Source organism: Myotis myotis, unplaced genomic scaffold (assembly GCF_014108235.1).
Source record: "Myotis myotis isolate mMyoMyo1 unplaced genomic scaffold, mMyoMyo1.p scaffold_m19_p_19, whole genome shotgun sequence".
In the NCBI taxonomy this organism is placed as follows: Eukaryota; Metazoa; Chordata; class Mammalia; order Chiroptera; family Vespertilionidae; genus Myotis; species Myotis myotis.
The window spans coordinates 26,744,564-26,770,958 of NW_023416323.1; the positions used below are offsets into that span (position 1 = coordinate 26,744,564).

The 26,395-nt window shown below is 38.8% G+C and overlaps 2 protein-coding genes across 3 annotated transcripts in view; both read right to left on the minus strand.

Annotated features, from left to right (window-relative positions):
• HYDIN (HYDIN axonemal central pair apparatus protein) overlaps window positions 1-24,976 on the minus strand; it is a 343,591-nt gene extending 318,615 nt beyond the window's left edge. Inside the window, exons 1-2 of the mRNA XM_036346816.1 lie at window positions 24,851-24,976; window positions 12,631-12,749 (exon numbers count right to left, since the gene is read on the minus strand). The gene's annotated coding sequence lies outside the window, so the exon portion shown is untranslated. The remainder of the gene's footprint in view (window positions 1-12,630; window positions 12,750-24,850) is intronic.
• Window positions 18,794-25,144, minus strand: CMTR2 (cap methyltransferase 2). 2 transcript variants are annotated; one of them, XM_036345352.1, is made up of 2 exons: window positions 25,058-25,144; window positions 18,794-22,293 (listed from the first exon to the last, which is right to left on the minus strand). In XM_036345352.1, the coding sequence occupies exon 2, from the start codon at window positions 22,272-22,274 to the stop codon at window positions 19,974-19,976; it is 2,301 nt and encodes a 766-aa protein (XP_036201245.1). In that variant the 5' UTR covers window positions 22,275-22,293; window positions 25,058-25,144; the 3' UTR covers window positions 18,794-19,973. The 2 variants fall into 2 exon arrangements, with proteins under 2 accessions (XP_036201245.1, XP_036201244.1); XM_036345351.1 differs by lacking the exon at window positions 25,058-25,144 and adding an exon at window positions 24,851-24,982.
• Between the last annotated feature and the right edge of the window lie 1,251 nt (window positions 25,145-26,395).

The window sequence follows — 26,395 nt, forward strand, 5'->3', positions numbered from 1 at the left end:
TTTTTAAGATGCACACACAGTTCTTGCCCTTGCAAAGCCAGCCTCCTGAGGGGTTTGGGCATCAAACCACATACCTCTGAGGAAAATCCCCGGATGTACCTAAAACAAAAAGACAGTTAAGCTCTACCCTCAGTTTGGCCCTTACTGGTAAGCTCAAGGAGAAAAGAAAAAAGTGGCATTGTGTAACAGGGGGGTAGAGTTGCGTCTTACAAGATCTTGGGAAAGAGAAAAGGAAGGCAGCCTAATAATTCCTAAACCGGGTCAAATTTTTCAGCCATGTTTGTATTAAATATTCTTCATGATATAATAGACACAAGTGTATCCTCTAAGTAGGTGGGTTAAGAATTCCTCTTACATGAGACCTACCTTGATTTAGAAAATTTCCCGGCATTGCCCATGGAATAAAATGTGGGAACCCCTGTCACCAAGGACCTTGGGAGACAAAAGTGCTCTGGATAAAACGAATACTCTGACTGCAACAGAGATTGAAAGGAAGAGAAAGAGAGGGATGCTAAGAAGCCAAAGAGATGGTTAAAGACCGTTCAGTGGTATATGCGAGTCGGCAAGAAAGCTGCTTGCTTCATTAAATGCATGGTGCTAAGTGAATCTTTTGTGGAAATCTGTGAAGGAACTGAGATTTGCATGCAGGTCAGCCCAGGGTGGAATTGAGAAAGGCTGAAGACAAAAGTCGCAATGAGGGGACAGAAAATATTAAGCAGTCTGAAATTTGCAACAACAAAAAAAAGTGTTGAGTGCGCTGGATTTGGTCAAGCTTAGAGTAACCAACTTGTCAGGGTTTAAGCAGGAATTTTCTAATGTTAAGTGTTGAGAAGCTGCATCCCAGGAACCCCTCTGCCCCAGGAAAACTCTAGCCAGGCTATAAAACTGAGAATTTGATTTAAGTTTACTTAAATCTCCTAGGGTCAGGGCGGTCCCAGTGATAACTGAATCATAATTACAATAGCACTTCTATTGTTTAACTTTTGGTTTCTGAATACAACAACTTCCTACACAAAAAACAGATACACAGACACACAAATACCAAAAGTATGTGTTAAAATTAAAATAAACGCTTCCTGACAATTCAATCCCCCTTCTGACCAATAATTTTCAGGTTTTCTCTATGGTTACGTAAGAGCTGGCTTTCCTCCGTGCACTGAGGAAGATCCACAGCTTTGCCTTCGCTCCTGTTTAAACCCTCAGAATCAGCTGCCTTTCCATTGGGAGGGTAAAGGGGACCAATGGAGATGGAAGGAGACTTGACTTGGGGTGGTGAACACACAATGTACAGATGAGGTATCATGGAATTGTACACATGAAACCTCTATAATTTTATTAACCAGTGTCACCCCCAATAAATTCAATGAAAAAAAAAAATTTTTAAACCTTCCATTCTGGACAAGCCCTTGGAGTATCCTTCAGTTGCTAGATGGGATGCTGGCCAATGCCTGAATCGCTTAAATAAAGCCAATTAGATCTTCAAGTTTACTTGGTTTAATTTTGTTTTTTAACACTTGCAAGCCCAGAAGAATGTCTCTGCTGGGTTCCTGGGAATATTTCAATTCAGCCACAGCTTTCCTTCCCACCAGCCCATGTGGTAACGCGGGTAAAGCAGCTCTTTGAGGGGAAAACATAAGCCCCCAAAGTGGGCCACTTGGGAAAGGAAAAAGGGAACGCGAGCCTATTCTGAAACAGATGGCGTCTAGAAAAGAAAGTGTGTTTGGCAACAAGAAGGGAAAATCACAGGGGAAGGAAAGAAAAGCAGCAAAAGAGAAACAGCCAAGGGAGGTGGTAAATTGAGTGCGAAGCTGAAGACTTCCAAGGGATTTTTCAGCTTCGGCAAGAGTCAGGCCTCTGGACAATTCTGCCACAGCACGTAGACATCATTTTACATTTCCTTTATTAAAAGTATTCCCCCAGCGCAGCTCTGAACCATGATATTTTGACACTAGTTTATTATCAATGTTCCAAATATTGAAGTTTTAAAATTTACCCTTTTTTATATTTAAAGAGAACCCCGGGTTAACCCTCTCACTCACTGGCATTCTGATGTGCTTCTAGGGGTCGGGAGGCAAAGGGCGGCGTCCCTGCCAGGGCGGAAGGAGTTATATACAATACAAAGACTACCGGTGTCACCTCCTCCTAATACTGGGACTCTTCTTTCTGGGCTCTGGAGCTCCCCAGGGGTTTCTATGAGGTAAGCAGGGTGACCATAATGTTGGTATGGTTCCTTTAACAATCAAGAGTCATGCCGCTTCCCACCTCATTTACAGTGCAAACCAAGGTACAAGCGTCTGAGATGTCCAATAACAAAAAGATTAATTGATGGATTATTTTGCACTAAATTGCTTGCTGCTGCAGCTGCTCAGGATGTCAAAGAGCACCCAGGAACTAGGATGGCTCCAGCAGGGAGCAGCTGTGGGAGTGAGAGGTGAGCTCCCCTATCCAGTGAGGGTTGCATGTCCTCATGTCTGCATCGACCCTTCCTGTCATACCAGCAACAGAAAGGATTATGAAGGATAGGACATTTGGTCCTAAATGACCTTTAATGTCACTGAACCAAAGCCAAGAATATATCATGACGTTTCCACTTAGCAGTTCTGTCTCTGGGATAAGATATGTACCATACACCAAACTGAAGGTCAGGAGACAAGTCTTCTCCAGACATGGTCAAAACCTATCTGAGTCTCAGAGAACAGACTGACAGCTGTCAGAGGGGAGGGGGGTTGCAGGGCTGGGTAAGAAAGGGGCCGGGATTAAGCAAAATAATAATAACAATAATAATAATAATAATAATACAAAAAAACAAACAAAGACAACAGTATGATGATTACCAGAAAGAAAGGGGTAGGTGGAGGTATAAAAGGGTACAGGGGGGATAAATGGTGATGGAAGGAGAATTGACTTGGGGTGGTGAACACACAATACAATATACAGCTGATGTGTTATAGAATTGTACACCTGAAACCTATGTAATTTTATTAACCAATGTCACCCCAATAAATTCAGTAAGAAAAAAAATCAAATGTGGGGTGAAAACCCTATCTGGGTCTTATAAAATGGGGCTTGTGACACAGGTTTATTTTAACAGTGAACGTTTGGATTACATGAGCTCTAGACATTAGCTATAGAGGGCTGAGATTCCAGGAGGTCACAGTTCGATTCCTGGTCAGGGCATATGCCTAGGTAGCAGGCTTGATCTCTAGTGTGGGGCGTGCAGGAAGCAGTCGATCAATTATTCTCTCTCATCATTGATGTTTTTATCTCTCTCCCCCTCTCTCTTCCTCTCTAATAAATAATAATAGTAACAAAATATAACCCATTGAATAAAATGATAACCCATGAGTTCACTGATATAAATAAATGAATGTTTAATGAAGAATAAGATAGTCAACTATTTTCAAAGTACCTCCTCATAAAACAATTACAAAGAGAAAAGAGTAATTTCACAGTGAAGAAGACTGATAGACCCAGAATTCATCAAGTGATCAAAGGGAATATCCTTTGATAAAATCATATTTCACTTGATAAAAAGCTGCAAAAGAAAGAACACAGCTTCAATTCTGTGAATTCCAAAAAATGCATGACTTGAATCTAATCACAGGAAACACCAAACAAATCCACTTGAAGGGCAGTCTACAAAATTACTGACCTCTCATCTCCAAAAATATCAAGTTCATAAAAGTCAGATATTAAGAAACTACTCCAGAATGAAGGAGAATAACGAAACGTAACAATTAAATGCCACATGTGATTCTGAACTGAATCCTTTTGCCATAAAGGATGTTATTAGCATAACTGGACATCACTGTTAATGTCTATATATATAGACAGAGGCCCGGTGCACAAAATTTGTGCAAGAGTAGGCCTGCCTTCCTCCGGCTGCCAGCACCGGATTCCCTCAGGCACCCAGGACCTGGGCTTCCCTCGCAGCCCCAGCTTTGTCTGGAAGGTCGTCCAGAAGGACGTCTGGAAGGACATCTGGTCTAATTAGCATATTATACTTTTATTATTATAGATATTTTTATTTTTGAGAGAGGAAGGGAGAGGGAAAGAGAGTTAGAAACATCAATGAAGAGAGAGAATCATTGATTGGCATGCAGAAACCAAGCCCGCAATCCGGGCATGTACCCTTGACTGGAATTGAAACTAGGACCCTTCAGTCCACAGGCCGACGCTGTATCCACTGAGCCAAACCAGGTAGGGCTAATATCTTCATTTTGATGACTGTATTATGGTTATCTAAGACAGTGCCCTCATTTATAGAAAATATAAAGTATTTCAGGTATTCAGTATTCCTGGGTGTTAGGGCATCAGGTTAGTAACTTACTCTCAAGTGGCCTGGGGAAATGAAGACATTGGCTGTACTATAATAGGCATTTTTGGTAAATTTGAGATTGTCTCAAAATAAGAAAAAATTATGCAATAAAGAATAACTTTCTTCATCAGCTATTTTTCCCTGAACATAAATCACATACATAAGACAGAATGACTGCTTGATTCTGGACCTTTATTAATTTTCAGAGTAATAATTTGGTGCCATAGCAATTTCCAATGATAATTCAGTTAAGGTATCAATTTGAACTAAGATATTTTTATATTTTATGTACTTCCATCAATTGCAGTGATTCTTTTTGATTCTGCAATTTTTTTCTGTGTCCTTTTGTCACAACTGCAGTGGTCAATAGTGTTCTTTCAAGATGTTCCAGGTTCATCATTTACATTTCCTGTCCCAAACCTAGAATCAATTTTTGGACCTTGAAACACTCAGAGGAGAAATTCTTACTTAATTCTTTTTGAAAATGAGAAGAAAATTCTGAACATCTTGTTTCCCAACCCCTTATTGAAGTTGGACATTTTTCCCTCCTTCAAACATCTGACCAACCTTGAACTCCTTCCAAGTGGAATGGCAAACCAACAAGAGGATACCCAAAGTCAAGCTCTCTGGGCATTACAAATACCTGCTTCTTAGATGGCCTGGGCAGAAGGTGTCTGGGGAGAGGCATTCTAATCCTTTTACTTCCTTCCATCAGAAATCCCTCCTCAGGTTTGATAACTTGCTACAGAGATCACAGAATTTAGGGAAATACTTATATGAACTGGTTTATTATAAAGGATATGATAAAGGATACAGATGGGTAGCCTGATGAAGAGGTACACAGGGCAAAGTCTGGAAGAGCCCCAAGTGCAGGAGCTTCTGTTCCCCTGGAGTTGGGAAGTGCCACTCTCTGAACCCCTGTGGTTAGGGTTTTTATGGAGGCTTCATTACAAGGGCATGACTGATTCAATCACTGGGCATCAGACATTGGTGATTAACCTCAAAGAAACCCTCTTCCTGCCCAGGAGATCAGGGCTAAAAATTCCAACCTTGTAATCAATCATATGGTTAGTTCCTTGGACAACCACACTTCACCTTCCAAGAGTCACCTCATTAGCATAAACTCAAGTATGGTTAAAAGAAACTTGAATAACAAAAGATGTCCCCTCTCACTCAGGAAACCAGGAATTTCAAGAACTCTGTGCCAGGAACCTGGATGAAAATCAAATATATTATCCCTAATTATGTCATGTTACCACAATGACTAAGTTTATTACAACTTTTTTCATCCCAGGCACTGAGAGACGGATCCTGTGAGTCTACCTGCTTATTTCTTTAACAGAAGAATTTATAAGTAGTAAGCAGGTCAATTTCCAGAAGTACCTTATCTAAAGCTAGAGATAGCCAATGCTGTCTTCTTCATTCTAGTCTCCCAATACTCAAATTTAACCTTCTTTATTCTGATATAAGAAAGGCTAACCCCCAAACCACACACCAATGCCAAAGGGAATCCATCCATTCATTCAATGAATTTTATTGAGTACCTACGACGGCCAAAACTATTTTTTTGGTACTGAGTGAATATAATAGGAATAAACTGCCTTTGTGGAGTTTACTTTTAAGTCGGGGGGGGGGGGGGGGAATAGACCATCATAAGATAAATAAGTAAATTATAAGTACAAGAAAAACAAAGCAGGAAAAGGCAATGCAGAGGGAGATACAATTGTAAATAAAGGTTTTCAGGGTAGGCCCCACTGAGAAGGTGACATTTGAGCAAACATGTGAAGTAAGAGAACAAGCCATGTGGTTTTCTGGGCGATGGGATTCCCAGGCAGAGGAAAGTTTGTATGCAGATCCTGAGGTAAGGATGTGCTTTGAATATTTGTGAAACAATGAGGCTACCATGACCAAGGTGAAGAGAGAAGGCTAAAGAAGTAATGTGAAGGTCAAAGGGGACAGCACCTGGGACCTTGTAGGCCATTTTAATTAAGCACGTAGGCTTTTACTCTAAATGATATGGGAAATCAACTATGATTTTTGGAAAGAGGAATGGCTTTATCCAATTTATGTTTTAATGGGATTGCTCTGGCTGCTATGTGTTAGAGTTGCTGAAGGAAGAACGCACGAGGCCAAAGTGGTAAGGGATATAAATGTATTAGATCAACTGGCACCAGCACCCAGGGACAGGGAGTCAGAGATTTTTAAAGAACTCTAGGCGGGCTTTTTCTTGGCAGAGCATTCTCTTGGCAGGTCTGGATCCTAGAAAGGTCCAGAGGGAAAGAATAATGGTCTTAGCAAGTGGAATGTGGTCTAAGCGAAAGGGAATGTCCAGTTGTGAAGTGGTCTAAAGGTCAGTTCCCAGAGGAGGGGATGTTGATTCAATTATTTGACCAGACCTAACACTGCGTTGAGTACAGACTGAAGGGGAGCAAGGCACAGACACAGAGAAACCAGTTAGGAAGCTATTGTAATAATCAAGATGGGAGGAGATGGTGGCTAAGACAAGGGTGATGGTAGTTAAGGAGGTGAAAAGTGGTCACATTATGGATATCTGTAAAAGTAGAGCCACCAGGATTTGATGAAGGACTAGACATAGGTGCAAAGGAGAGGAAGGAGTCACAGATAATCATTAGGGTTTTGGCCTGAGCAACTTAAAAGGTGGTTCCATCAACTGACATGATGAAGGCTGTGAGGGAAGTTTTGGGAAAGTTGCTCCCGTTTTGGACAAATCTGGTTTGAGATGTCTATTATACATCCAAATACAGGTGTCACATAGGGAGTTGAATATGTAGTTCTGGAGTTTGGGAGAATGGTCTAGCTGGAGACACATATTTGGGCGTTTTGGTAGATAGAATAATCACCCCCAAAGTTGTCCAAGACCTAATCCTCAGAACCTATGACCATATTACCTTACTTGGCTAAAAAATAAATAAAAAATTAAAAGGCTTTGCAGATGTGATTAAGGGTATGGATTTTGAGATGGGGAGATTGCCCTGGATCATATGAGTGAGCCAAATCTAATTAGATAGGCCGTTACAAGTGGAGACCATTTCTCAGCTGTGGTGAAAGACCGAGAGCTGAGGAAGAAAGAAGGGTCAGAGAGATAAGATTATTAATTGCTTTAAAGGTAGAAGAAGGGAACCACAAGCTAAGGAATGTAGGAGGCCTCAAAAGCTGGAAAAGCATCCTCTCCTACCCGCCCCCGCCCCCCCCCCCAAAGTAATAATTTTTCCCTAGAGCCTCCAGAAAGAAATGCAACCCTGATGACAGGTTATTTTAGCCCAGTGAGACCCTGTCAAATTTTTAACCTAAAGAACTGTAAGATAATATATTACATAGTGTAGTGTTTTTTTTAAGCCACCAGGTTTATGGTTATTTGCTACAGAGCAATGGAAATCTAATGCTGGCATCATCAAATATATAAATGGTGTTTAAACCCATAAGAATAAGATGATTAAAGACAGAAATAGAAGAGGTCTTGGAACTAAGCTTTGGCAAATTTGAATATTAAGTCGGGGAAATGGGGAAGGCCCAACAGAGATGACTGAGGGAGTGGACATGAGATAGCAAGAAAGCAGAAGAAAGCAGTGTTCCAGACGCCAAAGGAAGAGTCTGTGTCACCTGCTGCTGAAGGGTCAAGTAAGATGAGGACACAATTAGGAAACAAGACAGACAGACTCGGGGGAGCATGCGTGCTCAGGCCAGCTAATACACACAGGGAAAAAGTGGACCCTGGTCCTCATTACTCAAGACACATAAATGGGAAAGACACATGAATGATACCCACCCAGAGTGATGACTTTTTCATACACAGGGACTCAAATCACTAACAAACCTGGCCCATCTAGTTCTGGAATGTTTCCAATCAGATAAGCACTCTTAACATTGGGGGAGGGAAGGTGTGCCAGTCAACAGGCAGAGCAGGAGGGAGGAACTGGAAGGCTTGCGCCTGCCTTCCTCCTACAGACCTACACTGTTGTCTTTCCTTTCACCATATAATGCAGCCTTAGTCCTCCATGGCCCTAATTTGTTAAATGCTCTATACCTAAGCCCAAGAGAGTTAACATAATATTTCAAGTCCAGGAAATAGTTTTTTCTTTTTCTCATCAAAATAAAAATACAGGACCTTCCAGAACTTGACATTTCATGTTTAAGTTAGCAATCATATCAAGGTAGACAGTAACAGCTGTTCAAGGCCAAATTCTATCCTATTTTAAATAATGGCCCCTTCAAAAATGTCCACATCCTGATTCTGAGAACCCGTGAATGTTAACTTAGATGGAAAATAAGACTTTATGGATGGGATTATATTAAAGGTTTGGGGGTGGGGAGGCTTTCCTGCGTTGTCCAGGGGGGCTCAATGTAATCACAAGAGGGAGGGAGGAGACCATATTAAAGAGTAGGAGATGTGACAACAGAAGCAAGAATCTGAAGTCATTTGAGGAAGGGGCCATGAGCCAAGAAATGCAGATGGCCTCTAAAAGCTGGAAAAGACAAAGAAACAGATTTTCCCCTAGAGCCTCCAGAAGGAACACACACCTGCCAATAGCTTAGTTTTAGACTTTTGATCTTCAGCACGGGAAGATAATAAATGTGGGTTGTTTTAAGTCACTAAATTTGTGGTAATTTCTTGCAGTACCAATAGGAAACCAACACAGTGCTCTTTGCCCCTGTCCTTCCATCCATCCCCAGGACCTAAGACAGTGATGAATGTTTGCTAAGTGACTTCCTGAAGGAGAAAGAGATTTTCCTCTACGGATTCTCCTACCTGGCCCAACCCAAACTCCTGACCAGGGGAATCTAGCCTTCCTCAGACAGAGGCAGACAGAAGCAACCCAGGAGTATCTGGGGTGGTATGTGTTTTCTTAATTGCCAAGTTGAATGGATGGATGTCAGTGTGCCCTTGGAAGATGGGACAAATGCAACCCTAATTTACAGCTGTGATTTACAGCCCTGGGGCTAGAGGGAGGGAATTGGCTAATTTTATGGCACCAACTTAGGCTCTTTTTTCCATTTCCTATAACAGTGCATTAAATATCATGACTTAGCTGAAATTATAAGCAGCATTAGTAAAAAGATGAGCAGAAATCATATTTTACAATCTAATTCCTTTATAAGAATTATTTCATGACCAACTAGAGCAATGAATGCACATACACATACTGCTACTGGACACAACTCTACTTCCTCTTTCTCCGAGACCATTGTGGCCGGTTCTTTAAACCAGGAATATGATATTTTAGGTATTAGTATCAACAAGGGGATATTTTTCCAAATTAATAAATTTATTACAACCCATAGTTTAGCTTCTTAAGAAATGAAGAGCTGAAAATCTAAAAATTGTTTAGGATTCACATATGGCTCATCATGCCAAAAAGAGTTCCCCTTTCTGTATCCCAGTTTCTCTAGCCAGGTTAAAACCCTACAACTTACAAAGCAAAAACTTCAAAAACAGCTTCTGACCTTTTAAGAACAAATATTACATAAGCAGAAAGATGATTACAATCCCAACTAAAAGCAACCATTAAGAACTCAATCTCAAATTCATATACGTCTGTATTCTATAATTTATTGGTAGTCGACATAAAGGCTAAATAAATTATTGGGTAGGTCTAAGGTAAATTCAGTCACTGCCCTCAGTCTAGACTATCTGGCTGTGTGATTAGATTGGCAATTCCCGCGGCGTTCCCAGCTTGCCTGGCTTTGCAGCCAAGATTCCCAGGGGTCCTGAGTGGCTTTGGAACCTGAATAAATCACACACGCTAGGGGTCCATCAAAACCGCCAGCAACTCAATTTATTTGTGACCTAAGACAGGATCTTATTGCTTCTCAGATTAACAGTTTAAAATGGTTTGCTTTTCTATCACAGGAGTATTAGTTTGATGTATGAGGCAGTGAGATGATTAAATCTTCGGTGCCATCCAAAGATGTAAATTAACCCACAGCACCTCCTTAGCCATCCCTGTATGAGCTAGAGATTTATTATTAACTTGTCACTCTCGCATGGTCATCAAAACAAGCAGCACCATGATTAATTACAGCTGTTTACTTAAAGGTATCTATCATTCCAACTTTTGGGGACAGGATATTACAATGCCCCCTGATTTCTTTGCATGAGGACTTTTAGAGGAGAGAATTCCTGTTCTCTCCAAATCATGTCCATGAATATATTTGAAAGAAAGATGGCATGTATGTGACTGTATATTGTTCTTTTCATTTTAAACAAAGCTGCATTTCGTGTTGGCTTTCCTTGCCTTTCACAGGCATCACATTGTCTGATTCTGCGCACCTGGACATCTTTCAAAGACTCTGAAGAGGTCTGGCACTAAATGAACATAAACTCTAAAATTCACTTTTCGATTCTGTCATCCGCAACTCAATTCAGCAAATACAATATTTATTAGGTCCCTTCTATGTAGCGAGCAGCAAGTGTGAATTTATTTATTCCTTTCTCCAGCCAATATTTACTTCATGTCTTTTATGTGCCAGTAATGGTACTAGGTGCACATTCAATGTGCAAAACAGTGAGCAGTCCTTGCCCCATGGCGTGTAGAGCCTTGTCACCTGCCTTCCCAAGGCATTCGTCTCTCCATATTATGAACAGGGGAGAATGGAGGGACAATGAGAGCCTGGAAAAAAGGGGAGAAAAGCAGAGGGTATCTCTTCTAAGATAAGTCTGCACAAAAGAGACACCAAATTGAGCCAGGATGAAAAAGACATCTGCACGGTCCATTCCCGCCTCCTGGTCGAGTGTAGGTCTGCCGCACTGAACTGCACTGAAACCATGGCATTTCACCTATTTTTTCCTCCCTGTCACAAATTATCTGGTTTGCTGAATAATCACTGAAGCACAGGAAGTTTTTAAATAAACTTTCAGGCATAGCTGCATTGCCTATGATCTGCCACTAGAAAAACATCACCCTTACCTGTTTAAATTATAGGATGATTACCTGATTTTATTTTTTAAGAAATAGGTTCCTGATTATATCCTTGACTCCCTTTTTTAAAGTTTTTCATTATGGAAATTGACAGAAATACAAAAAAGATGAGATAATAAAATAATGAGCTTCCATGTACCTATCACCTACGCTCCAGGAATTATCAACATTTTGTTATTCTTATTTTTTTTTAATGTATTTTATTGATTTTTTACAGAGAGGAAGGGAGAGGGATAGAGAGTTAGAAACATCAATGAAAGAGAAACATCGATTAGCTGCCTCCTGCACACCCCCTACTGGGGATGTGCCCGCAACCAAGGTACATGTCCTTGACCAGAATTAAACCTGGGACCCTTCAGTCCGCAGGCCGACGCTCTATCCACTGAGCCAAACTGGTTAGGGCTTGTTATTCTTCTTTTTATCTATCACATTTCTCTCTCCATATTTTTTTTAGTATTTTAAATAACTTCCCATTGTCATCCCATTTCACCTCCAAATACATCAAAAGTTATCTGAAAAATAATATTTTTTAAAAAAACATAACTATAATATCATTGTAATAATTAACAAAAAAAAACCAATAATTCCTTAACATCTTCTAATACCTAACCCATGTTCAAATATCCCTGATTGTCTAAAAAAATCATTTTGGATTGAAACAGGATCCAAATAAAGTCTACACATTGGATTTGATTGATGTGTCTTTCATTTACATTTTTTCTCCCCATGTCCTTTTGAATATCACGAAAATGATCTTCAATATTTGATTTTTATCTAGAACAAATAAATCCATCCAAACTTAACATATGTTCCTAGTGATATCTAATTATGTAACATTTTCAAGAATAGGGTTATCATAAAATTTATAATTCAAACAAAGAAACTCTTAAATTAAAAGGGGGTGCTATTAATAATTATTCTGGTGTGAACTAAACAGTCACCCTACCAGTAGAGATATTAGATGTTAAAAATGAGGATCAGGTTTCTGGTTTCTACCTGGGTGCAGAGAGCTGGAAAAGAACCAGAAAGAAAGCCACCGCCACCCATACATACATATATACATACATACATACATACATACACAGTTGAACATTCCACAAGTTAACAACTTTTCCTGGATTCATCAAAAGTTGAAGTTGAGAAAAACGTCAACTAAATTACAATCTGAGAAGAAACCATGCCTATGGGGAGACGTGGGCACTTGTTTACTTGAGGCAGTGAACACCAGTGAGCAGCATTCACCTAGAGCGGTTAACAAGTTGGTAGAGGTTGAGTATTGGCTGGTGACAGTCTAGAACCCTAAAGGCTTCAGACATAAGGCGAGTTCACAACGTTCACAGGCTTCGCTCTCTACAGATTCCAATGAGCACTCACCAAAAATGAGGGCAGAAGTCCTGAGAAGGCACCCCGCATGGCACAGGCTGAGGAGAGGGAATGAGCAGCTGCTGCAGGAAGGCCAGGGAGCACTGCCAGATTCTTCGTCTCTATCTTCCCTATAAAAGAAAAAAATCATGGGATGTGGTATACAAAAAAGAGTAATGGAGAGAACTCCACAATGCCAAGAGACAACATAATCAACGGAACCAGACTTAGATAAAGCACAGATGTTAGAGCTATCAGATAGGGAATTTAAAATAACTATTAAAAATATGTCAAAGTCTCCTATGTAAAAAGTGGACATCCCTCATTGTCAGATTAAGAATTTCAGCAGAGATATGGGAACCATAAGAAAAAAATTAAGTGAAGATGCTACAAGTGAAAAACAGTAACAGAGATCAAGATTGTCATTGGCAGTCTCACCAGCAAACTTAACAGAGCTAAGGAAAGAATCAGTGACCTTGAAAATATACCAACTGAAAGACAAAAAAAGGAGAGAGTAAAAAATAAAAACAGAACTATAAGACAAAATCAAATGACCTAACAAATGTGCAATTAGAATTCCAGAAGAAACACAAAAGACAGAGAATGGGGTAGAATAAATATGTGAAGGGATAATGATGAAGAATTCCAGAATTAATGGTATACATCAAAATAAAGATCCAAATCACCAACAAAGATAAATACCCAAGCCAAAGATAGACATATCATATTCAACTTCTGAACACACAAAACAAAGAGAAAATCTTGAAGGCAGCCAAAGAGGAGGAAGAAGGGGTTACATTCCTAGAGAAATAAATATAAACATTATAACAGCCATCTTGTTATAAACCATACAAACTAGAAGACAATAGTGTGAAAATTTTTAATCATTTATGTTTTTATTAAAAGCATACTAAAACAATATAGTCATTTATGTAACAACAAAACCCTGTAACAAAAAATACTTATTAAATATTTGATTCATTAAAGTCCGGTACAGTCAATATAGGTTGCTGTCATTGTTCTTAGTTAATGTAACAAGGCAAAAAAAATTACATAAAAGAAATAACTTAAAAGAAGAGGTGAATTTTTTTCTCAGACACCACATAACTGTCAATATACAAAATAGAATAGTATAAACAGGCAAACTTAGAAATACATGAAAGCTCAATTTTCTAGATGTCAGGATAACATTAAATCAATAGCATTTTCGTAATTCAGTAATAAGCAATTAGATAAAACTTGTTTAGCATGAAAACTATAAAGTCTCTAGGAAAAATTCTTAAAAATATAGGAAAAATTTATGAAAAATATTTCAACATATGGCTAAAGACTTTATCGACTGATTGATTGATCTTAGGGAAAGAAAGGGAGGGAGAAAGAAATTGATTGGTTGCTTCCCACACGCACCCCAACCAAAGATAGAACCCACAATCTGGGTATGTGCCCTGACTGGGAATCGAATCTACCACCTTCTAGTGTATGGGACAACACTCCAACTGACTGCACCAGGTATAACCAAAGACTTTTTTTAATATAAGATATACATTCTGATCACCCAGGAAATTCCAAGGGATTTAAAAATTATATCAGGAGCTGGAGTCAACAACCAAATATTAGAATAAAAGATGCTCATAGTATTCTTGTCACTTAGGAAAATTACAACGGAGCACTACTCCAGGAACCAGGGACAGAGACCAATATATATATATTTTTTTGCTATCATTTCACAATATCCTTCTATCAAAAACGGACAGATCCAGAAGGAGAAAATCAGTAAAGACATAATTGAATTCAACAGCACCATCAATCAAGTAGACGTAATTACCATCTATAGACTATTCTATCTAACAGCGAACTCTTCTTAGGCTCACATGGAACATCCACCAAGACAGATCACATTGTGGACCATAAAACACACTGTAATAAATGTAAAAGAACAGATACACAATCTCTGCTCTCAGACCACATAGAATTAAACTATAAGTCAATAACAGAAAGATAGCTGGAACATCCCAAAATACATGGAAGTTAACACACTTCTAAACAATATATGAGTTGAAGAAATTTTAAAATATTTTGAATTAAATGAAAATAAAACATAAAAATTTGTAGGATGCAGTGAAACTTGTGCTTTAGAGGGAACTCTATCGCTGGGAATGCATATTTTATAAAACATGAAGAGCTAAAATCATATTAATAGAACTAAAGAGAAACATATGCTTACCTTCATAAATTTAAAAAATGGAAAAATTAAGCATGTTTTTAAAAAGCCTCAAAAATAGGCCCTGGCCAGGTGACCCAGTTGACTGGAGCTTCATCCCATACACCAAAAGTTTGCGGGTTCAATTCCTGATCAGGGCACATACCTAGGTTGCAGGTTCGATCCATGGTTGGAGTGCACACAGTAGGCAACCGATAGATGTTTCTCTCTTTCTCCAAAAATTGGTGAAAGCATGTCCTCAAGTGAGGATTAATAATAATAATAATAATAATAATAATAATAAAGCCTCAAAATAGTAATTAACACCTCATTAATAAAAATAATAAAATAAATGAATGGCTGATATAATGGGGAAACACACGGGCAGCTGTTCTCAAAATATGGTCTATGTACCCAAGCCAAGACATTATTTATCTCCCCTTTTCCCTATGTTAAGAGTCACAGTGATGACGCAAAAGCAGTGATGGGCAAAAATTGCTGGTGCCTTTGCCCAAACAAAGATTGTGGCACCAAACTGGACTAGTAGTCATTGTATTTTTCATCACACACATTTGTAGTGGAGGGGGGGAGAGCCATTTCTACTTAAGAATATCATTTATGCAATAGTAAAAATGGTTACTTTGATTAAGCAGAGACGCTTGGTACATGTCTTTAATGTTCTAAGTGAAGAAATGGGAAGTACAGGGAATGCACTTCTGCATACCATCATCCGATGTGCGACTGAGTGGCAAATAAGTTGTACATTTTTCATGGAATAGCGTTTTTACTTTAAAGAACTGGCAACCAAACTCTAGTTATTCAGACATGTGAATAAAGTGAGCTGTCACTTCACAGGCAACAACCTTCAGTATTCGTTGCCATGATAAAATTCAAGCATTCAAGTGAAAATTAGAATTTTAAAAAATTTTTGTTCAACACCCTAGGCTTGACAACTTCCCAATACTTAGATTTTTCTGATGAGATCAACAGTGATGTTTAAAAATGTGATTTCTTGCCCTAACTGGTTTGGTTCAGTGGATAGAGCGTCAGCCTGCGGACTGAAGGGTCCCAAGTTCTAATCCAGTCAAGGGCATGTACCTTGGTTGCGGGCACATCCCCAGTAGGAGGTGTGCAGGAGGCAGCTGATAGATGTTTCTCTCTCATTGATGTTTCTAACTCTCTATCCCTCCCCCTTCTTCTCTGTAAAAAAAATCAATAAAATATTAAAAATAAAAACATAAAAATAATGTGATTTCTTTTTTGATTCCATATAATCAAATGTGTCAACATTTGCAAGATCTGTATAACTCAATGAACTGGTATTTTCCAAATAACAGATTCATGGTGCTGCAAAACTACGTGTGCATAAGTAGTCAACTCAAAGTGCAAGACAGAAAATGAATTTTAGTGTAACAGAGTACAAAAAATTCATTGATGTAGATTAAGATTCCTCATTGCACTAACTTTTAAGAAACTATCACGTGTCAAGTTTGGGAGTAGCATCAAAGAATACCCATAATTACCTATAAAGGTTATTGAAATACTCCTCCTTTTTCCAACTACAGATCTATGTGAGGCCAGGTTTTCTTAAGCACTTCAATCAAAACAATGTACTGCAACAGATTAAATGTAAAAACAGATCTGACAGTCTGGCTGTTTTCTCTTATAAAGACAAGATTTGTAAAAATGTAAACAATGTCATGCTTCACACTAGTTTGTTTTGAAAGTTACTTCTTTTTAAAAAAAAAAATATTTTTTATTGATTTCATAGAGAGGAAGAGGGAAAGATCGAAACATCAATGATGAGAGAGAATAATTAATTGGCTGTCTCCTGTACACCCCACACTGGGGATGAAGCCTACAACCCGGGCATGTACCCTGACCAGTAATCAAACCACAACCTCCTGGTTCATAGTTTGATGCTCAACCACTGAGCCACACTGGCCAGGCTGAAAGTGATTTCTTCATTAAAAAATTATACTGCCCTGGCCAGGTGGCTCAGTTGGTTGGAGCATCATCTCATACATCAAAAAGGTTGCTGTTAGATTCCCCATCAGTGCACATATCCAGTTTGTAGGTTCAATCCCCAGGTTGGAGCTTTTATGGGAGGCAACCAATTGAGGTTTCTCTCAAATCAATGTCTTTCTCTCTCCCTTCCTCTCTCTAAAATAAGTTTTTGAAATGTTTTAAAAAAAATGAAACAGAACTAAAAATGTCTTATTTCTTACTTTCACCTTAGAAAGTAAAAATACACTAAATGTCAGTGTTGCCCTTTTTAAAAAAAAAATCAATGGAAAGTATTTAACCATGGAAAATAAAATTTTGATTAGGTTTATAATCAACATTTTCATTTCTACTAATATGAGGGATTTACTGATTTCATATACCCACATCAAAGCACTATAACTAATTTTAAAACTATTCAATTAATGATTTCACTTGCAACTAAAGAATAAGGTTTAAATATTTTTAAAGGGCAGGTATTCTCATAAAGTAAAATAAAACCGGCAAAAAACATGTTTTTTTCAGCACTTCAAACATTTTAATCTTGCTTTTATTCTAACACCTTTGAATTAGAAAAAAAAATTTAATACAAATTTTATTTATTTTTTAATTGATTTCGGAAGGGAGAGGGAGAGATAGAAACATCAATGATGAGAGAGAATCATTGATTGGCTGCCTGCTGTACGCCCCCCTACTGGGGATCAGCCCACAACCCAGGCATGTGTCCTTGACTGGAATTGAACCTGGGACCCCTCGGTCCACAGTCCAATGCTCTATCCACTGAGCCAAACAGGGTAGGGCAACACAAATCTTTTTAAACAAAATAACTATTTTTAAAGATGGAGTCAAGTCCACACATTAATTTTAAATTTATTTCAGAAAAGGTATTTTCAACACAAATATTTAAGTAACTTTAGGATAACATGTAAAATCCCCCACTGAAATATAAAACTGATTTTCTTCTAGAAGGAACAAAGATTAGAATTAAAGAAATTAAATTTATAAGATCTCTTTCTCATCTAACTTTTTTAAGAAACACATTTATGAAGTTTACATGTTCCGTCTGCTATAAATTCTTTTCAAAAAGCATCACAATTAAAAATCTCAAGACCTACCAAAAAGAATTTTAAAGAGTAATAACTATCTTGATAAACTATACAAACCATCTCATACTTGTCCTCTACTATCTCATTCATTTTTTGGAAAGCATGTGTTTTCTCCTTTTTCTCAAAGAGAAATTCCTATAAATTATTGGTACCTGTCACCTACATCCAGTTCAGTTTGAATCTTCCTCAAGTCATATCTCACCTTTAACGTTTGAATCTAATAAATCAGATGAACAGCAACTGATTCCAAAAGCCAGGTTGAAAACCAAAATACATTCTAGCATACACCAATATAATATATATTCCAGTATAGGTTAGTGCTAAAAACCTAAGTATTCAATACTTGTTTGAGAAGCTTAAAAGAAAGTTTTAATACCAGAACGTGGATATAGGGTTTCACCTTCATTCTAATCAAATAGCTAAAATAAGTAAGAATAAACTGTGTCATTACATTGGCAGAAACCAACCAAGGCATAAAGATTACTAAGTACAAAATGGTTTTCCAGGAGAGGTTTTAACTCTCCCTTGGAAACCAATTTTCTGTCATTATATATACAACTGGAACTGCTACCATAAAGTCCAGTAGGAAATCATATTTCTTCCAGAAATCTACCTCCTGGCATCTACACCCTCCCTGACAAGAACTAAATCTATCCCCTCCCCTCCCTCTTAAGTATTCAATTTCTTTCCCAAAGTAGAGCTTCCATAAATATTACAATATTAAGGACTAAATTTTAATGAATACAAATCAGAGGAAATGAAGGAACATTAACTCTCATTCAAACCTTCCTTAAAAAAAAATCTGTTTCCAAGTTATATTTTTAACTTCTCCCATGATTCTCTATAAAAAAGACGAACACAAATATCTCTCTGCTAATGACTTTATTCATGAATACATGATGGAACTCAAAATAGCAAAGAACATGAAAAAAATTCAGATTAATATTTATCAACCAAATACATAATACATCTATTTTTCATATAACTAACAAAATGTCTAAAATGCACACGTAAGAATACAAATATTCTCCATTTTGTGAAATTTCAAAGTAATGAATATTCACTTAGTAGTTTATCAGAGAAGCCTGGTTACACTGTCAAATACATGTAATTCAAAAGAAATCAAACATAACTGATAAAATAAACATCTCATGATTAAACTTTTGATAAAGTGATACTTTCATACTGAAAAAAGAAACTATAAACACTATCTAATGTTAAATGCTGAATCATCATTATGAAAGTGTTAAATTATTTTCCATTATTTACTGTATTGATCACATCCATGTGCTCCCAATATGAGATCATAAACATTATTTTGCAATTTTAAAATATCTTTTAGTTCACGGATTATTTCCTGGAAGTTAAAATTTACTACACCATTGTCAATTGAGGCTTTCCATGATACAGGAATTGTTAGACACAGTAATTTTTCAGTTATAAACATGATCTTTGGTTTGAAGCTGTCTTGATATCCTTGCTAGTTGAGTGGTTGTGGCTAGTAAAATATTCATAAAACAGCACAGTAGCTTCATTGGGTCAATGGCGTTGTATGACACATATGAAGAAATCTGGCAAGATGAGTTCCCCAAATCTGTAACTGACATGGTCAATGTTAAAGGAAATCAGTGAGGCTCAGCAGTGATGCACCTCCTTTCATTAAAACCTCTATCAATTCATTAACAGCATTAGCCATTGAGAGGAATTTAGTTGGAAAAAAATCGGAATGAAGGCACACAGGTACAACCTAAGCAGATAAATAAGACCAACTAAACAACGATGGGTGTGTCCACCTCAAGCACATACACACATCTCATGTTTGAAGTTGAGTATCAACACTCAGACTCCACAACAAAAACCCTATGCCTGTGGATATCCTAGAGATGGGTACTAGCTGATGGTTTTCCAGAAATAATGAGCCTTTAAGTGATGCAAAAGTTGGCCTTTCCCAAAATGAAAGGTTGTAAATCAATAGCAAAGGGATGCAATGACAATGGAAACTGTAGGAAGCCATACAGTTAAATCTCGGAAAGACAAGTTCAATTTCATAACTGAAGGCTGCTGATGATTTCTTCTCTCTCTCCTTGAATAATCAAATGCAAATGCCTTTTAGCAATGGCAGCATTCAAATCCCACAAAAAATCAAGCAGTGCCCCCTGAAGGAGAACTTCCATCGGCACAAACTGTAAAACTTGCTTGGGTGCATCAGACGTAAGCAAAGCACGCAACAATTCATTCATACTCTGCAGATACTGGAAAACTGGGTTTGGAAGGCCCTGGTAACCAACACATAACAGGACTGCACAGATCTTCAGAGGCTCAGAGGATGTGGGACAAGCAAATGTGATGAACCTAAAACAGCTGTGGAGTACAAAGATCAAGCCAGCCATAAACCTTGTAAAACAGGAAAGTACTGGCAAAATCATGACATCCCCTGTATTAAGTTGCTGTAATGAATGTAGAAGGCAGTCCAAAAATAACCGCTGGTAAACTGGGTCTCCGTCATGAAGCAATGAACAGGTGTAAGTCATGAGCTCAGCCGATTCAAAGAGTTGCACTTCCAATGGTATATGCATTTTAATATCAGGGAGAATTGGAAAACCCACAAGCAGGCACTTTATTTGGTTGCTGGGTTGTACAACCTGCCCATCCTGAAGGCACTTGACAAGGCTAAACAACTCAGAAAAGATCAGTTCTTCAGAAAAAACATGGCAAGAGCAACAATTCTGCTGTTTTGGCCAGAACTTGGAATCCAAATTCAAGGCTCCTCCTAATGACTTTTCAATTGCTTCATTAAGAGTCTTTAAAATGTCACCGTCACAAAAAGGAGAACACTTCACTTTTGGCAGTTTCTTTCCCTCTAAAATATGCCATGAATGACACTCGAGATTGGAAGCTGTCCCTTCTAAAAGAGAACTTTGCCCAGGATGATATGCAACATGTTCTTCGGCCCAACTATTAAAGTATCCTTTGGCCACCTTATCTTTCCATGAAAGAGTTTCTAGCATTTTCCTTTCATTATAGGTTTTAAAATATCTGTTTCTCTGCCCAAACCATTTTGTATTTGTACTACAACCAATATTAGATTTTTTTACCAGCCAATTATTTCTGGAAAGAGGCTTTAATTGAAACTTTTGCATGAAATATTGAACAGCACAGTCCCTTAAATTATTCAGTCTTGCTTGTTCCTCCTTACCCATGCTCTCAAACAGACGGATGTTCTCAGAAATAGTCTCTAGCTGGTATTTATGAAAGAACACACAACATTCTTCATGCCTTTTAAGAAAAGACTCAGGAATCACATGATGGGGAAAGAGAGATTTCCTGGTCATTTCAGTTCCAAAGTTCAGCACCATGTTAGATAAGACAGGCTGGATCACCTCTCTCCCCTTATAGTGGAGGCATACCACATAGACTTCTGAGTTTCCTGCCTTGCTTGTAGCAGGTTTGAAAACATGGACTTGCTCAAAGGAACAGTTGAGCAGGTACATCAGGTTTATGGAACAATGTTCAAACAAAGTAAACATCTTCAGAACAAAAGAGCCACCATTTCCAAGAGTCGTCAGAGCAGTGACTGCTTCACAGTACTGCAAAGAAGAGACTAAAGCTTCTTGTTCACCTGGGTTTCCTTGGCAATCGAAACTCCCATCTGCAGTGATCAAGTGAACAGGGGCCATGTTGCTTATGAAATTCTGAAGTCCAGTCAGATATTTCAAGGTCATGATATCACCAGTGTTATCTGGACCAAAGTACCACCAACGCAAGGTATTTGCAATAAGTCGGTCATCCATAATCATCGTAAGATTGTCATTTGCTTCATGGTATGGATTCAGAGTATTGGCTACCCAACTCCATTCACAAGGGAATCGATGGGATTTTAAGTAGTGATTGAGACTAGCTATAAAAGCTCCAGGAGCTTCACAGAGGTGTAGAGAATTCAGTTTTCCATTCTGAAAAGCTTCCTGTGGAATAACTGGAAAGCTGCACAAAATTTCATGAAACTTACACCATGCTTGAGTACAAAGTTCAGCGTTCACAGATTTTCTCACATAGGAAATTATTTTTCCAGCTTTATTAGTGGAAGCAGTGTGTTCATGCCACTCATCCAGTTTCTTATCACTCAGTAGGTTTTTTACTTCATTTAGGGAGTTCTTCAAATCAAGGAACACATTAAATTCCGTGTGGTCACAGGTGAAAATCTCACTGGAATCTGGTAACTGCCACTCTTTATTAAGTGGCTTCCCATAAGAAAAGTTCTTAGCAAAGAGTTCAAAAATATCAGCAACAACATCTGGGCTGAATGTCTCAGGACTTGAACCCAGGGTTGGCTTTCTGCACTCACTCATTTTCAAATTAAATTAAAATCTAGAAAAAGAAAACACATAATTAAGTGAATCAAAATTATAAGTGAGTGAAATCTCATCCACAGCAAATCGGATCACACTCATGACAAATCGCATAAAATGGAAAGGCTAATGTCATCACACTCAATTATATAAGGAGGCACTTTGGAATAAAGAAAGAGTAAAGGCTTTGATATCCACAGACCTGGGCTCGAATTCCAGCTCTGCCACTTACAGCTTAATAAGTGGCCTTGGGCAAATTATTTTACATCTTTGAGCCTCAGTTTCTTATTTTAAAAATTGAGGTATCACTTTTTAAATATTTTTTATTGATTTTTAGAGAGAGAGGGAAAGGGACAGAAACACAGAAACATCAATGAGACAACATCATCATCAATTGGCTGCCTCCTGCAAGCCCTCTACTGCAAGCCCGCAACCTGAGCATATGCCCTGGATGGGAATCGAACCAGTGAGTTCTCTTGGTTCATGGGTTGAAGCTCAACCACTCCGGCCGGACAAGGTATCATTTTTTTAGAGGAGAATAAAATATGCTAGCATATACAAAGCAAATTCCACAGAAGATTCATCAGTAAATGGCAGCTCTTATTCCCATAGTACATAATCCCTCTAGCTCCCCTCTGAAGTCCTCCTCTACTCATGGCCGAGATACCACTCACAGAGCCCCAAACACACTTGGACTAAGATTCATCTCCAAACATGACATTTGATCATTTGATCAAGTTCAAACAACTGACTTTTAGCTTTTTTTGTTTTAGCTTCGTCCAAATCTCACTTTCTTCCAGGAGAGGATTTTGCACCTGAATCCAATACTGATCCTGATACCAGGCCTTTTTGCTACCACCCACTTATCAACCGAGCAGAATTGCCAAATATGTTCTCTGCCCAGATCTCACTCTCTTGCTGAGACGCGCACTTTGGTGGTATCAAATCACCTTTACAAGTCACCAACTAACACTCATCACTATACTGTTTACGGTATGTACACTTGACTGGTTAGCCTCCTTCTACTCAGTGTTGATACTGACCTATAGTTCACCCTAGCATGTTTCTAAACTATAAATTCCTGCCTCACCTGGTCAGACAGTTCCATGCTCACACTATAAAACATGATTTCTTCTTGCCATTAAAATTAAAACACTTCGATAGAAGAACTTTAAAGTGAAGAATATCTTTACTGAATACAAATCACAAATAGTCACCCTACATTCTGTGTTCTAACACTGCCTGAGAAACCAAAAACATCTGTCCACCTGAGAGGGAAAGGGACATAAGAGAAAAAAGCATGGCTTAATGACATAGTGCTGGAGAAGTTCTAAATTTCAGCAGATGGAGCACTGAATATTACCTGGTACAGCTGGCCCTTAAACACTGGGTTGGAACTGCACAAGTCCGTTTATATGTGGGGGTTTTGTCTATCAATACTATAAATATATTTTCTCTTATGATTTTCTTAATATTTCTTCTCTAGCTTACTTCACTGTAGAAATACAATATATAATACATAATATACAAAATAAGTGTTAACTGCTTATGTTATAGTAAGGCTTCCATTCAACAGATATTATAAGTAGTTCAGTTTTTTGGGGGGGGGAGAGGGTCAAGGGTCAACTGTACTTGCTAGCACAGTGTTAACTAAGATAATTTAGTTCATGAGTTCGGCATTTATTTAGTATATCCAATGCATTCTAAACAAATTTTCAAAAAGAACCTAAATTTGTTAAATATGAAAAAATTGACAATCATCCCACAAAAAGTCAATGCTTCATGATTAAAATGGAAAATAAAGGTGAGCTAGCGCCACAATAAATACAATAATATCCAGAAGACTAATCTATTAGCATTTACTTTTTCACTGTTCTTTCTGCAGGGTGCTTACTTATTTATCATCCCAAGTTTAGAACAGGGCTTAGTACACTAAAGCACTCAATAAGTTATGTTTAAAAAAAAAAAAAAAAAAGAATGGATTTCATTTAGCACAAAAGGCACTCCTGATTAGATTCTGAATATAAATCATAAGAATGCACTTCACCTTCACTCCAGCACATCAATGTATGACAAAAAAAAAAGCATGTGGTTTAAATAATATAAAGAACAAGTAAGTGTTCCTCTATCCCTCTCATCAAGCGCTCTCTAGAGAGCTTTGTGGCACATAATTCTGCCTGAAGGGTCAGTATTGCCATTCTTCTTTTGCAGACTCCAGCAGGAAGTCGTGTTCTCCCTGCCCAAAGCCGCAAAAGGAAGACCTGCCAAGTTCTTGGACCCAAGACAAAACCCACAAGAATTCATCAACAGTTGTTACCCCTCCAATTAACACGAAGTTTTAGAAGTGTTTCTGCCAACAACTCCTCCGGCCAGCAATAGTGAAAGTAATCGCTACTGCGGATCCAGCGCTTCACTGTGGGCCAGGGGCACCCTCGCTCTTCCTTCAGCTGGTGGAGAGAGTCCCAAGCTCCATTGAGGTGACCTGTCCCTGACCTGGAGGAACCACAGTCCCAGCCCCTGCTTCACCCGGTGGAATATCAAGAACGGCCCGGGCGTGGAACCCTGGCCTGGATTACCTTCGCTCACGCCCACCTCTGCCCTGAGTCTAGAGAGGCGGCGCTTCACGCGCTCTCCTCATTCCAGGGGGCCATCCTCCACTTCCGCTCCTTCCGGGTCTACGGCAACCCCCACCGCGGAGGAAGGAGGTGAGGCGCCGGGAGTCCGGGAAGGAGGCCCTAAAGGAGGCTCAGACCCGCCTCCAGACGCCTGGAGCGGAAACCCACCTCCAGGCCCACGCCCCCACCGAACGCCCGCCGACGGCGGCCCGAGGGCCCCCGACTCACGTACACACACTGCGCACGCGCCTCAGGGCCTGGATGACGTCACACGTCAACGTTACGCACGCCGGCGATTCTCGCAGTGCGGAGGCCCGGGTTTGCTAGTTTTTGCCTCTCCTCGGGCTACAGTGGCTGGGAAGCTCCAGCCTCTTTCCCCACAGCGTCTATGGCAACGAAAGCTGCGCGCGCAAACAGAGCGCCCTTTGGTCCCGCCCCCTCGGTAAAGAGGGCGGGGCAAACCTGTCCGGGACACGTTGGCTCCGCCCACCTGGCCCCGGACCCCGGAGGCTTTCTGCAGAAGTTAGTTTAGTACAGGTTGAGTTAATACTGGTGTCTTTTAGACAATACGAGATTAAAAGCCAAACTACTGTTATTATTTTGTTAAATTTTTTATTGCTTTTATTTTGAAATGCTTTATCCTTCAAATGAAGCTGTACCATAATATAGTCGATATTTATGCATATGTTTATAAATCAATAAGAAAAAGACAACTTCAGGAAAAATGGGCAAAGATGTGAACAGCCATCCAAAATAGGAATAGCCAATAAGAACAAATAGTCAATAAGAACATATAAAGGTATTTAAAAAGGACATACAAAATATTTAAAAAAAAAGAATTGGAAATGAAAACAATGTTTTCACCCAATTTAGCAAAGATTTTATATAATCGATAATAACCACAGTTGGTGAGAATATGAAGAAACAAGTTTAAATACTGTGGTGGGAGTAAAAATTGATATAAACCTTACAGAAGGCAAACTTTTAAATGGCCTTAAATTTTAATCCAGCAATTCTCACACCTAGCAATTTATCTTTAGTAAACAACTGGCACTCACTTTGAACAAAATGTTTATTTCATCACCTTAATATCAACAATAAAATATTGGAAACTCTAAATGTCTACTTTAAGGTAATTAATTAAATTCTAATGGTAGGTACATCCATATAATGGAATACTATGCAGTCATTAATAGCCTATATGCATCAACAGTATTGTGTAAAAATAGGAGAATATAGAACTGTGTGTATGTTGGGGTCCAACCCCAGCAGGTCCAGGGGTTCCCAAAGGTGTGGACGGAGTTGGCGAAGAAGGAATGACACAGAGACAGCGTTCAGTTGATCAGCAGCCTAGCCAGGATCTCTAGCCAGGATCTCCAGCCAAGTTCTGTCTTTTATTGTCTTGTTACATCTGTATTTATACCAGTTGATTTTAATCCTGTCAATTTCTATTCCAAAGGTTAAGGCGTTTCTTATCTCCATTCCAGGGAGTAAAGATTATGTAGC